Genomic DNA, 14,469 nt, shown 5'->3' on the forward strand with positions numbered 1-14,469 from the left:
AAAACCAACAAAATCTTTGTTTTAGTCTTAAAGCATATTATGGAAGAATAAGGTTTTGTACTTCAAACTAACTTTATTATTAAAAAATAAATTAACAGAAAATGCAGCAAAAATAAGTTAACAGATCCAGACTAACACGGCTACCCCTCTGAGGATTAACAGAAAATGATCATTTATCATAAATATGCAACATACACCTCTGCCCCGATATAACGCTGTCCTCGGGAGCCAAAAAAATCTTACCACGTTATAGGTGAAACCACATTATATCCAACTTGATTTGATCCGCCGGAGTGCGTAGCACCCTCAGCCCCCCCTCTCCCCCCCGGAGCGCTGCTTTACCGCGTTATATCTGAATTCGTGTTATATCGGGTGGCGTTATATCGAGGTAGCGGTGTATTAAGAACAGCCTAATACAGAACTGAATAACTACACTGTAATACCCAGCTATTGTCAAACCTCCATTATGTTGTGCATATAGGTGGTCAGGGCAATATATGGTCCTCAAAGTAACAAGACCTATTACTGTGAGCCTTTTAATTTTTTTTTTTTTTTAAATCAGAACAGAGACATCAAAATGTGGAGTTTGCTTAAAAGTTCATTTATTTATATTGCAAGCCAAAGAATCTTAAACATAGAAATGCACTGCGATGCCTCCTTGGGAGCTATAAACAATTGGTGCACTTGTCAGATAAAAATATACAAGCATTTAAATGATACAGAAATTGATCATAATTCTTTACACACACACTCATATGTACATGTGCGCACATACACACACCAAAAAAATAGTTTCCAGTTTCCACCTATAAAGAACAGAAATTATAGCAAAGCTATCTAGCTCACTTTGCCAGGTGCAGGCCAAATAGCCAAAAAAGCCCTCACATTATAAAATGATGCAAACAAATGCCTCCCTCACTAGCAGTTCCTCACTGTATAATGTGTATTTTTATTCTGACATTTCCTTAAAAGGTTTAGGGCTGAAAGGAGGTGCTCAGCACCGCTCAGTGTCAGGCCCTTATTTGTATAACTTCAGCAAGTTCAAGTACAGCACAGCAAATTTAAAAACTGGAAATGTGCATTATAGCCCTTATCAGGCCAAGACTTCGGCACAGGCTTCATTTTATACACTGCGAGTAGTTCCACTGACTGCGATGGGGCTACTCACAGTGTGAAAAGTTTAAGCACATGCGTAAGTCTTTGCAGGATCACAGCCTGTGTTCAAATAACTAGGACAGTTCTTTAGGCTGTACCGTACCACACTGTTCTGAGTGCAGCAGATGAATTTTTCTTTGTGAAATCTGGATTACCAACTCTCTGAATGTGCCAAAGAATGAATTTGTATTCATCTACAGATAACTATTTTGGTGTTCTCTTTTAGTGCTAATATGTTATGGTGTCATTGCTTAGTGTGGTACATGAAAAATGGTAGTCTGTTTTGTTGGGGGTTTTTTAGTTACCAATACAATAATAGTATATAAGGGGAGGAAAAAATATATAAATCCTACATAAGTATTTACATAGTTCCATTATTAAAATAAATGAGGCTAATTTACAAGTAATTAGCAATGAGTATGGTGTATGGTTAACGTAAGCTTAATATTAAAACCAACTGCTGTTGAAATGAAGACATGTTTTTTGGAAGCAGTTTTAAAACATAAATTAATAATTCTAGTCAGAACGAGAAAACAAAATTATGTAACTTTTTAAAAAAGGCTTTGGAGTTTTCAAATTACAGCTCAATTAATTTTTTTCAGAAAAACAATACCAAAAAAAGTTATTTTCCTGCATAATCACCTTCACATTACACTGAAAGCTATTTTCACGTTAAAAATGTATACTTCATATACCTTATACAACTGTTAACATAATATTGTTCTTTATAAAAATATAGCACCACCTGTAAACACTGTTTTAATCTCCAATAACGTTATAAGTAATAATGCCTTTATTTTGTCATTAACTATATAGTATCTTATTTGATTCCTTCTTCACAAGTATGTTCCCATGGTTCCAAGTTCTACTGAATTATAATGGACATAATCATAACCTACTTAGCGTCTGCGAGTTAGCAACTCTACTGCTGTATATGAGAGGCAATGTTCTAAAACGCAGAGTTCCAAGTTCTGGACAAGATGACTGTTGCTCTACAAACTTCTGTGGCTTGTAGATACCATAGAGATGAGCAATTTAGAAATGCTCAGAGGACGTCTAATCTAACCAAACAGGACCTACAGACAGTCTGCTTTTCCTGATTTAGGAAATCAAACTATTTTTTTTAAGTGTGCGCTATTGCCAAACCCAAAATGTTTAAAAATCATGAATCAAGCTCCCAGACAGCACGAGAGTATTTTAAATATCGTGAAGCTTTTAAAATAATACACTTTGGGTTCTTTTTATTTGTTTACTAGCTTTTGAGTAGTTCAGGTACACTCGGGTCACATTTTCAAGCTCTTCTCCATAACCACAAGAGCCAAAAACTTGCATTTCTTTTTAAATGAAAACTGAAATTCTGAAGAAATCATCTGACTCCAGGAGTTGGGGCTTGAAGAAAAATGCTAAATATTTCAAGCCTGCACTAAATAGGTTTAAATGCCTTTCTGGTCCCCATTAAGAGGGACAGCTGAAAGACTGTTCAGAATGACTGCTTCTGTCCATTGCTAGTTAAGGTACTTTGATCTCTTACATAGTAAGAGAAGAAGATAATGTGAGGATGAGAGCCAGAAATGTGCAAATTGGGGGTGGGGGGGTGTTGAGGGTCCTATTAGGCCTTGTGTCAAAGAACTATTCTTTTGTCTGTTGTGTCTCTTCTGAAGACTAGTCCAGCCCGGGGGTGAAATCACTGACTTTAGTGGGGCCAGGACTTCAAGTCCTGGGCTCTTTCATTTCACTCTACTCGGATGCTTCCCTAGTGCTGCTGTCTGTCATGCCATGCCATTCACTCAGTGTGCCTATGGATGTGTCACATATGTTTTCACACCCCATGCATTTGTAAAAGATTTCCACAGGCACTTACCACTGTGTACAACCTGCCTGTTTGGCAGCCTTAGCTGCCAGCAAATCTCATGTCTTCCTCTCCCTCAGAAGCCAGGTATTGCATTCGGGCACATTCGTGTCAACTGTTCTGATTAGGCTGAGAGAGACAGCTAGCCTGCTGTTACTGGAGAAGAGGGACACACGTAGGCCACCCATCTAAGAGGATTTTCGGTTGGCACGTGTTCCCTTGCGAAACTGTATCAATCATGAATGGTGAGGGCAGCAATGCCAACACTGCAGACTGTCTTGAACTTCTAGACTCTAATTAAAGTGACATGCCCCTAGCACTCACCAGCCATGCAAGGTAAGTATGTATGCCTGGAAAACTATTGGCATTACATGCATATTACTGCATAATGCAGTCTATAGCAGCTTTTTCATTACAGAATAGTTCCCCCTCGACACCTTGCATACTAGACATAAAAGACAGTTCCAAGTGATGGCTGATTTTTCTGCTGAACAGATAAGGTAAGGTAAGTCTGTCTATTCAGTTGCTTTCCACATGCTGAACAATATAACCCTTCTGTTGTATACATCCCTCACGATTTTCACTTACAAAAGTGTCTTTTATGGGTATGTCATTGCACCATGAATCCTTAAAGTTTCAGGTTTCCTACAGCTTCTGCTGAGCATCTTTTAATTATTGCAAGTTTTAATGAGCTGAGTAACACTGTCTGTAACCTTCAGTCTAACTACTTACAACATGAACATTCTTTTGAAATATAACCTAAATTAAATATTTTAAATAAAAAACAAACATCAGAGCCATCTTGTATCCCATTTCACTTTGAGGCTATTAGTTAAACTCCTGGCACAGATGCTGAACTTCGAGGGATGAAAGTGCCAAGCAGAGATGTGGATTTTTTTTTATGTCCAAGAACAAGTGGATTTTTAGCGTATTGGAAAAAGCAGGTAGAGGCAGCAATCTCAGTCTCCCACTAACGCTGTGCTGGAAGAAAGGTTCTCAGTGGTACAGAATTATTCCCAAGCAGTAAGTAGTAATTAAAGAAGGTTAATGAGAAAAACAGTTCAATAGTACCTGTTTTCCTACAGTTCATTCACAGTGTTCTTGGCCTGTTTTTAACATAATTAAAACCACAAAATAGCAAGAAAGGTAACGTATTTAAAATGGGAAGAAAAAAAAACCAAAGCCATGTTCCCACAGAGAGGGGAATTTAAAACAGCCACTTGAAATCTAGGTACTTTCAGCAAGTGAGTTAACACTAGTTTCAAGTACTGTACTTATCTCTACATCCCTCTCCCAGAATTTGTGCATATGTTCTTCTTAGGCTTTAATGGGTCTCCCTCCTGTTGTTCTGTGAAAGGCCCAAACAAAAGAGGGAAAGTAGGCCAGGGAACAATGATACTCACTAGACACAAAGTGCTGTCAAATGCACAAAGTAAACAAACAGACCCCACCCCCACCCACACACCTTTCAGTGATTTTTAAGCAGATGGTTTCCTTTAATACAGTCATGTTTAACTAAGGCTGTCTTGATAGCTTGAGCATCTATTTTTAAGTCAGTGATGCTGTCGATTTAAATCTAGACCCAAATTTAAATCTTGTGAGATGAAATTTTTTTTTAAATCTAAAACAGATGTTTCCACAACTGAAAAACACCTCCAATGAAAATAATTGTTTTTAAACACATACACATTCACCTGAAGTGTTTAAACAAACATGACAGATCTAAAAACATGAAACTCATTCTAGTGACGGTCAAACCATTGATTCTCCTTGTTCAAGGGGAGAGAAATGCAGGAAGTGAACAAAGAGCATAAGTGGTGGCAGTTTGAATGGATTTTTAAAATTCCATATTAATCATTTAAGGAGCTATTAATATAACAGGGAAATTCATGAATTCCAAGGCCAGAAGGGACAACTGTGATAATCCTGTCAGACCTCCTGTATTACACAGGCCGTAGTACTTTTCAAAAATAATTCCTAGAGCAGATCTTTCAGAAAAACACCCAATCTTGATTTAAAAGTGGTCAGTAATAGAGAATCCACTGTGATCCTTGGTGAATTGTTCCAATTTAGACAATGTTTCTTTTATAACATGAATTTTAAACTGACAGTGCTCCTGCCACAATTTAATTTATCTAACTCAAATGATTTGGATACAAGGATGAAAATTACCTTATAAAGTATAGCTATGTTTAGTATCTGTAGTTGGCCATATGAACAATGACACGACTTTCATAAACATTCTTCATCGTTTTCTCAATCTGCTTCAGAAAAACTTGTGGAATTCGCCCACATAAAGTGTGTACAGTATCCAGAAACTTAGACTGAAGAGGGTAGTACAAGGACTGGAAGAGATTGTCTTCGAAGGGAAACTGAAGAGGGAGGAGAGCAGAGAAGAAAACTGATTATTTTCAGTAGCTATAAATGACATTTGAAAAGTTTACCACCACTTTTAGTTGGGAGATATGCAGAGGGAGCTAAAAGTGTCCTCAGGGCTGCTATTCAACCCATAAATAGGAGCAGGAATAGGTCCTATACAAATTGGCACTGGCTTGCTCCTGAGGCACCACTGACTTCCGATGTATTGAAACCACCTGTCAAATCCATTTGAGACTACTGACTTTCAGAAAGCTCTGCCCAGCCATGTTGTCTAGCACAGCCAGCTTCAATAAATTGCATTTTTAAAGCCCAGGCTAGGGGGTAAGTGTAATACAGCTGGGGCCAAGCATGTTTTTGGAGTTTATGCTTATGCTCATTGATGGAGATCTTCTTCCACAAGGATGTCTGAGGCAGCTCTATGCCAGGCCTTGAAGTACCACAGAGCACTATGTATAAACAGCTCCTTTCCTCAGTAGTGGAAGGATAGGCTGTTGTAAAGATCCCCAACTGGGGTCAGCAGCTGAGACTGAACCAGGGACTTCAGCCCTGAAAGCATAAGCCTATGCCACTTGAGCTATGAGTAACTTCATTAACTGGCTGCAGTAGCACGCTGTTATCCTGTATGTGGACCTGTCGCTACATGAGACCATGACACATGTAGGCAGCCTACTAAGTAGCACAAAGGTAGAGTAACTGGAGATGTTTTGCTGGGCTTATGCTACTTATACACAGGTTCTATTAACAAATAAAGGGTGAGAACTAAATCCAGTGTCTTAAGAAGAAACAAAAGGAACCCCTGAAACACTTACCAAAAAAACTCAGCAGAGTCTGAAGTTAGAATTCATCCCACGAAATGGAAATATGGGACCGATTCTACAAGGTGCTGAGCACCCTGCACTCCCCAGGGAGGTGAAGAGTATTTGAGGGTGCTCAGCCCCTGCCAGGATCAGGCTCCATATAACAGTTATGGAGTCACAGTTGTAACGGCATAATTAAGGATGCAAGATCCAGCTCATTCGAATCCATTTCCATTAATACACTACAGAAGCCGTTTACCAGGCCTTAGGGTTTGAAGTTTGTTTTAACATTGAGGAGGATGGTTTCAACCATCCCTCGTGTACACACACACACACAGGTGGAAGTCCAACACAGTGTTTTGTGAACACACAGTATACACACAGTACCCTTTCCCTCAGACTCGCGCTGTGCTGTAAGATCTTGCACTGCTTTGTATCAAATAATAACTAAAAAATACCAAAAAAGAGAACACTTACATCACGTATCACTTCATACAGTGCCTTAAAAGTAGGCTGCTTGTCATCATGGTAGACGCCTCTATTACCATGGAGAACAGATATGCCTTCCTCTTCTGCGCCTTTACAGTTACTCCCATACATACAGTGATCGGGCCGGTAATTCCACTGACAGGGAAACACATAGAGACACTCTGGCAACATCAATTAGAGAGAGAGAGAGAGAGAGAGAGATTGAGATTGAACTAAACAATTACCGCAAGTTAATCACATTGCTAGGAAAAAGTGGTGGGGTTGTCAGTCCAGAAGATTTTCAGTCATTTTGTTGGTAGTGACTCGGGCTAATGGTCTAGAATTCTAACCGGGTTTTCTTCAGGAGATGATTGTGAGAGTCCCACCACTGTTGGGCTGGGGATTGTTATAATAGGAGACTTGGCCCATAGCAGAACTGGGAGAAAAGAGAAACTGAAGAGAGAGGAGGAAAAAAGCATGCTTTTCAGGCTACTAGTGACAGAACAAGGCCTTGGTCCTACGCAATGTGTAGCTCCTTCGTCCAGCATCCTCTCTAGTTGTATCTGTGTACATGCAAGGCCATGGAATGAGAGGGAGGCAGCGCAAGTCACCATCTCCTGCATCCCACTTGAAGACAGACCTGTAGTGGTTGGCTGAATTTTGACTCCTATTGGAGCCAGTGGGATAAAGCTTTTCAACTATTTCCATGCTTACCACTGAAACTCTCATCTAGGCGGTTGACATGCCAAGCCAGAGAATGGCAATTTGTTGTACAATGAATTATCAGAGCATGCAATGAAATAATTTATCCACAAATGTTGCCATGGGAATCTGTGTGGACCCTAACATACAGAGCCACCCTACACACACTGACACCCGTTTCTAAGCCCTCTGTCTGTTACGTATACAGTTCCAGATTAATTCCAAAGGCAAACTAATTACTCGCAAAGTGCCTTATGAACAAGCTCCTCCTGCTTTTCCTCTTCTCTTAATTTACTCTATACATTCCCAGCATCCGCAGCACACTACAATCAATCATGAAAAGTCCTGGGGGTCATCTCCCAGCCAGGGACTAGAGCTGTTCTGGACCCGTCTCCATGATGGCAGAATCATGGCTGTGCCATATGCACCGAAAACTGAATACTTCATTTGGCCTTTCCTGGGGCTCCACTCATCCTGCCCAGTAAAGCTGTGACTGGTCCTCGGGTGGGTTTCTAAGGGGGCAGAGGGAAAAGCAGGAGCGCTTTTCTCCTTGACACCGCCAATGCAGGAGGTGGTCGTAAGGGCCCTTTTCCGAGCGCGTTCTGTTCAGCCTGACATTTCTCATGCTTCGCTCCAGCCAAACGCTCAGTGCTAGAATCAGTGGAAGGGGAAGCTGCCAGGGCCTGGTCAAAATCCCATTAATATCAACAGGAGCCTTTCCATTGGCTCCAAGGAGCTGCAGATGGAGGCCTCTATCAGCAGGATGCCAGTACTTAGCGTTTGCACAAGCACAACTCCTCCCCAGGCCCTTAACACTCAACAAGGGTGTCATGTCGCTTATCAGTTTTCACATGCTGTACTCGCCCATTCTCCTCTCCCGCACCCCTCAGCTATGCTAGCACTCAACTTTTGCTGTCACAACTAGGTGCTAATTCTAGTCACTCCTTCAAGTCTATTAATATCAGAGCTGCCTGGGGGGAGGAGGGGGGGTTGTGCTCCAAGGATTATCTCACTGGATTCTGACTGTTCCTTTTGCATGGCTGGATTATTTCAGGGGACAGAGGTTATACTTTCCCAGGTAACATGGCTAGGTATATGCCTGGCTAATGCACCGGAAAAGCTGCAGTGGCTTGGAGTAGATAAATTAGTTGTCCTTCTCTAATGTCTGAGATTTTGAATTGATGGCTCTTTACAATAGGGTTTTCTAAACTGGCATGGGAAGGAAAGTTTTGTTGCTTGTTCGGAAAATACTTTTGATACTAAATAGTTCCTAGGAGCATATTTGCCAGATGTGAGGAAAAGACCAGGCCTACTGAATGAAAAATGATATTCACATGTGGAGCTAATCATGAGTTTGCTAGTCCCAGAATTCAACTGGTTTCTCAATTTTCTCGCCCACTTTAAATGATCATTGTGAATTTGAACTAATTGCGTCGTCTTCTTTCCTTCTCCACATACTGCAGCACAAGGCCGTATTGCCCAAGCATCTTGGGAGTCTGCTTCTTTTTGGAAACCATTATAACATTTAATAATGAGTACACAGTTTTTGGACTGCCACATTAGCTTTTTCCTAGGATTATGAGGCTATTACTTGTCTTAAATTAGTGTTTCGGTTGCAACATCTGTCTGCATTAAATAGCTGTTGCTATAATACTTGTTTTATTGCTTTGCATTTCCCCTGCCTCAATTTTTTTGATTTTTGTCTGGATTTTATTATAGCCCTTGTCACTTGACTGAAGATTTGATAGGAGGGGCAAAAAGGAACAGAATAAAGATACTCCCACTTTTATGCTGTGCTCAAGATCACGTAGGACAAAGGGGGAAAGTTAAAGCAGATCAAAGTGGATACTGGCACATCAACATGATGGTACAGGTCCAGGACAAAGGTCCTAACTTCTCCGAGTGAGCAGAGACCATACCAGAGAATTTCGGTCTAAGTTTTCAAAAGTGAGTAGTGATTTTGGAAAAGTCCAAGTCCAACTTGAGGCACTCTCAAGGGGCCCGCTTTTCACAGGTGGGTGCTTAGCACTTTCTGAAAAATCAGGCCCCTTTAAAACTGCGGCACCCAAAATCACTAGTCACTTGAAAACAAACCTATGTGAATATGACCTGAATTCAGATGGAACTACATGAAAAGCCCAAAATAGAGCAAGCTGTTTAAAAAGACCCTGTGCAAAGCTGGTGGGCATAAGTCAGATCCAAACAAAATAACGTATTTGTGTTCGTGTCCCACACTATCCCTCTGCTTGCTCTTATCTACTCTCTGGGGCAGGTGGGGGTACCTAACATGCTTTCCGACAACAAAAGATCTTGTAGGATTTTCATATCCTTCCTGTTCACAGGCTCAGAGCAGGCAGGGTAAAGGGAGAGCACAAAACGCAACACAGCTGGGAGTGCAAACAATCCGAACATCCTGAGGTCACTGGGATGAGTAACTCAGCTGAAGAGCCGAAACACTGTCTCATTGGAAGGTCTGGCTTTTTAGCACAGGGTTGGGAAGGGAAGAGATTTTTCAAGAGTCAGTGTCGTATCCGTCGGCTTTGACACCGTCACCCCTTTAATAAATATTGGGATTGAGCCGAATGTCAGAAAATAGATATGGATTTGGACAAAGGTGAGTAATTTCAGATTCAGATAAACATCCATGAACAGGAAGACGAAAATGTTGCTCAGCTAGGCTCTAATGCGGCAAAGCATGTAAGTATGTGCCTAACTAACTTCAGCCCAGGATTCAGCCTGCAGTTAGTACCATGCCTAGAAAACTCTTCTATACTTTCCAGGCTCTTTAGGTAATATAGTTGGGCATCTGCACTGGAAGTAGGCCCCAGTCCCAACCACACTTATGTCCATAGTCGTCCCAGTGGGTGTAAATCCCATGTACATACATGTTTGCAGACTAGGGGGCCTTAGGTTATTCGTTTCAGGCCAGAATTCAATCTCCTGTATAGTTTTTCCATCATAACAATCCCATTATTGAATTATACAAGGTCTAGCCCTTCACTTGTTCCAGACAAGCGTGAGACTAATGGGAATCATTACATACCTGGGTTAAAGTAAAAAATAATATTTAGCAAGTCCTGGTCTCCCCATGTAATGTAATTTTTGTACTTTTGGTATAATGGGTACAACATCTCCTCCCACATCAAGCCTGTTGGTATCATGCTGTTCTACAAGGCAGAAAGAAATCAGAGGAAGCGGGTTAATGTTTTACCAAACAAACAGGGTAATAAAGTCATGGCTTAATGCCCAGGCCCACCTATGCAGAACTCTCCCAAACCCTCCTGTGCCCAGGAAGCGCTGGGCCTGGCTATGAGTGGAGTGGCAGGACTCACTGAAGGGCTCCTCTTACTCAGCTGAACAGGGAAGCAAGACCATCTGGGTCTCGGACTAGCGTGGTGCACAGCCCCTGCTCTCCAGATACTTGCCACTGAGAGCAATTGGCCAGGGAGCTGGTGAAGAAGAGCAGGAGTGGGTATAGTGTTGGCTCCAGCCTTCTTACGCGCTAGCCAGAGTAGGGACCAGGTGCAAGTTAAGGGAAGTATGCTGCACCTTCCCAAGGGCTATTGTAACTTACTTCCCCTTCAGGGCAGGGGAGGGACCATAACTTTGGAGGCACAATTCCTTCCTGGAGCTGCCCCAGAGGCGGCACAGCTATGCACTGAGCCTTACTCAGGGCTGAACTGAAAGGCTCAATCTAGGCCTGGGTAAGGCTATCAGGACCAAATCCTTTAGGCAAGTTCGTGGAACATTTCTTCACATTGCTGGGCACTTACTCACAAGAGTAGTTATGGGAACAAGTGCTCACCAAGGTAAATAAAAAGGTTCCACAGGCAAGAGCCTTTCGACATGCAAACAACAAAGCCAACTTGAAAATCATTCTCCCCATTTCCACAAGTATCTCCACTGACATCCACTCGTGATTTGCAGGGGTGTCAGTTAGCTCAAGAGCGAGCCTCACTCGATGTAAATAAAACAGATCATTCCCTATGTTATTCACACCACCTTGAATCATTACCAGGGAGAGGTATTTTTTAAAGTCCAGTATGCTCAGCACTACTGATCCTGGGGTTTATTTTTCCATGCGTCTCAGATGGGAGGGGGTGGGGTGGGGGGGAAATCAAGGACATCAGCTTTCCTTTTGCTTTTAGGCTGTTGCACTTCCAGGGTCTTAAAACTCTGGCTTTTGGGGAAATGGTTGTTAAAAATAATCATTTTCACACACCCCTTTTTAAAAAAAATATATATATATATATATTATATCAGGAAATCTTTCTACTAGTTTTTCTAAAAGCTTGGTTCTGACCAAGTTTGTCCAGCATCCCTTTTCAATTCCATCCTGTACAAGTTGTTTTATGCAAGCACACATATTCCTGAAAGTTTACTTGAAAAAAAGAAAGTAAAATTCTACAGCAGTTTTTCACCTTGAACTGTGTGTTTCTTATCCGGGTTAAATTCATCAGCATGACTCCGGAATTGACTCCAGTTGTTCCATAGTAAGGGTGACGAGCAAATCGACTATACCAACCAATCTTTGGTATTTCATGCTCTGGGGCCATAGCAGCCAGCTGTGTGGAGTTGAACTCTTTCAGAAAGCGCCAGATGTCATCAATGGGCCTCAGGAAGAGAACGTCAGTGTCCACATAGAGAAGAGAATCCACATCCTTTAAAATCACCTTTGGGGGTTGCGGGGTGGGGAAGTGAGGGAAGATGGAAAAGGAAACCAGACAGACAGAAAAAGGAAATTGATTACTGCTCAAGAATTACTTGTGTTTTAAATTATGCATTAATGCAAATGACAGAGTTATCAACTGACATTGCCAACTGTTGTGGGAGTCACAAACAGAAGGTAGATTTAAAAAAAAGGCAGCCAGCATTGCAAAATAGCTAGAGCAAAGTGCAAAAATCAAAGGCTATTCTTTACACAAAACAATAATCTGCTTAGCTGTCATAACAGCCTGAGATCTAACCCACAAGTCTTATTTCATATTGATTTTACTAACAGAACACCTACCTTCTGCACTAATACAGCACTGCTAGTTTTCCCAAAGACTAGGAAGTTGTGTGATTACTACAGAATGTGGATGTGTGTTCCATTCTATGCATCCGAAGAAGTGAGCTGTAGCTCACGAAAGCTCATGCTGAAATAAATGTGTTAGTCTCTAAAGGTGCCACAAGTACTCCTGTTCTTGATATGTAATTTAGGCATTGATATGGCAAATGTTTTGGAAAGTAATTATCAAAAAAAAAAAAAAAACTCAACATTTTACAGCTATATATATTACCACAATATGCACCAGGTCCTTGGCATAAGACCCTTTCATGGTCTAGCCAGACAGCAAAACCTAGATCCCATATTGGCTAGCACACACACACACACACACACACACACACCCCGCATCATCTGGGGCACCATGGTCTATTGCAGCAGGGAAGAAAACGTAAGGTGGTTGATAACAGAACAAAGAACAGTACTTGTGGCATGAATCTATCTCCCCATGTAAGTATTATCACTTCGAAAGTTTTTTCTCTTACTTAATTGGCCTCTCAGAGTTGGTACGACAACTCCCACCTTTTCATGGTGTGTGTGTGTGTGTGTGTGTGTGTGTGTGTGTGTGTGTGTGTGTGTGTGTGTGTGTGTGTGTGTGTGTGTGTGTGTGTTCACTATATGTTCCAGTCTATACATCCGAAGAAGTGGGCTGTAGCCCATGAAAGCTTATGCTCAAATAAATTTGTTAGTCTCTAAGGTGCCACAAGTACTCCTGTTCTTTTTGCGGATACAGACTAACACGGCTGCTACTCCGATAACAGAACAGTTTCCCATCTCCTTTTTATCTTATGTTTCCTTACCCCCAGCCGCTGGCCACTTTTCCTCCTTTTTACAGCTCTCTGCCCCCACACTGGGTAAATTACATCCACTTATTTACATGAATTAAAGCCACGTTTCCATGCAGTTTAATTTAAAAAACGTTAACTGTGGATCACCTGCACTAAGTGTTTTTAACTCTTTGCTTTTTAGGGAAAATATGCAACCAGCCAAATAAAAGAAGTCTTAAAAAGGAGGTTGTGTGCCATATTCTCATCTCAGTTACCATAGTGTAAGTCAGGAGTTACTGCAGTTAATTCAGTTACACCAGTGTAAATCTGGTGTATGGGAGAGTAGAATCAGGCCCATCATATCTAGTCTATTCTTGCTTGCAGTATGCCCCCTTGTGGAAAGCCAGTAACTTACACATTCATTGATAATTTTAGCAGAGAAATAATACGGAACTTTAAGGGTGTGGAAACTCCCTTGACCTTTGCATCAGAGAGACATTCAGCTATTCATTATACTCTTTGCTAAACAGCAAATGCTTAGTTAAAGCTGAAAATCAGTTGCAATGATAACCTTCCCATGGCTCCCCATTTTTATTTGCGAAAACTGTCCAAAAAGCTGAAGGGCTGACATTTACTAGCCGGGGTCTCACCCAAAAGATTTGTTTGTTTGGCACCTCTGTTCAGCCATGGATTGCGGTCAGGTTGGGAAAGGAAACAAACAATCACTAGTCCAATTGCAAAGACAAAGTATGCACATTTCCCTCCTTACTCAGATAACTCAAAAACCAGTTGAACTTGTAAACTGGTGCTCGCTGAGGTGTACCTCCCTCCCCTGGCAACCATGTATGGGATAAATTGGGTTATTAAAGTGATGTGACAGAAAAAACACTTCTGAGCATGCTCAATAGGCTTCTGTTAAGACTGGACCAAATCCTTGAATGCCAACCTCAATGTGATTTCCTCCTGGCTCAGGGCTTCAGGATTTGGATCAACATTTAGCTTAGTTTAATGAAAGCTCCACGCCATTTCTGACATCACAAAGGCACATTCTCCCTGCCCAGCCTGACAAGCAAAAGGGGTGCTTCAACTTTTTAAAGTGGAAAATAATGTCTCTAATGAGGGCTCCAGGCAGACCGTTACTAGCTTGGTTATTGAATAATACATTCAGCTCTAACTTACTGTAGATAATGGCACACACAATAGCTAAGTAGTATAGTTTTTCCTCTGAACGGGCACCTGTTATTACTAGACCACACAACCCGTGACAGGAAGATACCAGTAAAAACTATATAATATTATTAGTCC

General features: G+C 41.4%; 1 protein-coding gene across 5 annotated transcripts in view; it reads right to left on the reverse strand.

The window, feature by feature from the left end:
• Nucleotides 1–351: 351 nt before the first annotated feature.
• GXYLT2 (glucoside xylosyltransferase 2) overlaps nucleotides 352–14,469 on the reverse strand; it is a 32,631-nt gene continuing 18,513 nt past the window's right edge. For 3 of the 5 annotated variants that reach the window (XM_039482667.1, XM_039482664.1, XM_039482668.1), the window contains exons 4-7: nucleotides 11,772–12,023; nucleotides 10,394–10,517; nucleotides 6,658–6,830; nucleotides 352–5,376 (exon numbers count right to left, since the gene is read on the reverse strand). In XM_039482667.1, coding sequence (XP_039338601.1) covers nucleotides 5,197–5,376; nucleotides 6,658–6,830; nucleotides 10,394–10,517; nucleotides 11,772–12,023 — 729 coding nt within the window. In that variant the 3' untranslated portion in view covers nucleotides 352–5,196. The remainder of the gene's footprint in view (nucleotides 5,377–6,657; nucleotides 6,831–10,393; nucleotides 10,518–11,771; nucleotides 12,024–14,469) is intronic. The other 2 variants (XM_039482666.1, XM_039482665.1) reach the window with 2 other exon arrangements.

This window comes from Mauremys reevesii, linkage group 7 (genome assembly GCF_016161935.1).
Source record: "Mauremys reevesii isolate NIE-2019 linkage group 7, ASM1616193v1, whole genome shotgun sequence".
Lineage (NCBI taxonomy): Eukaryota > Metazoa > Chordata > Testudines > Geoemydidae > Mauremys > Mauremys reevesii.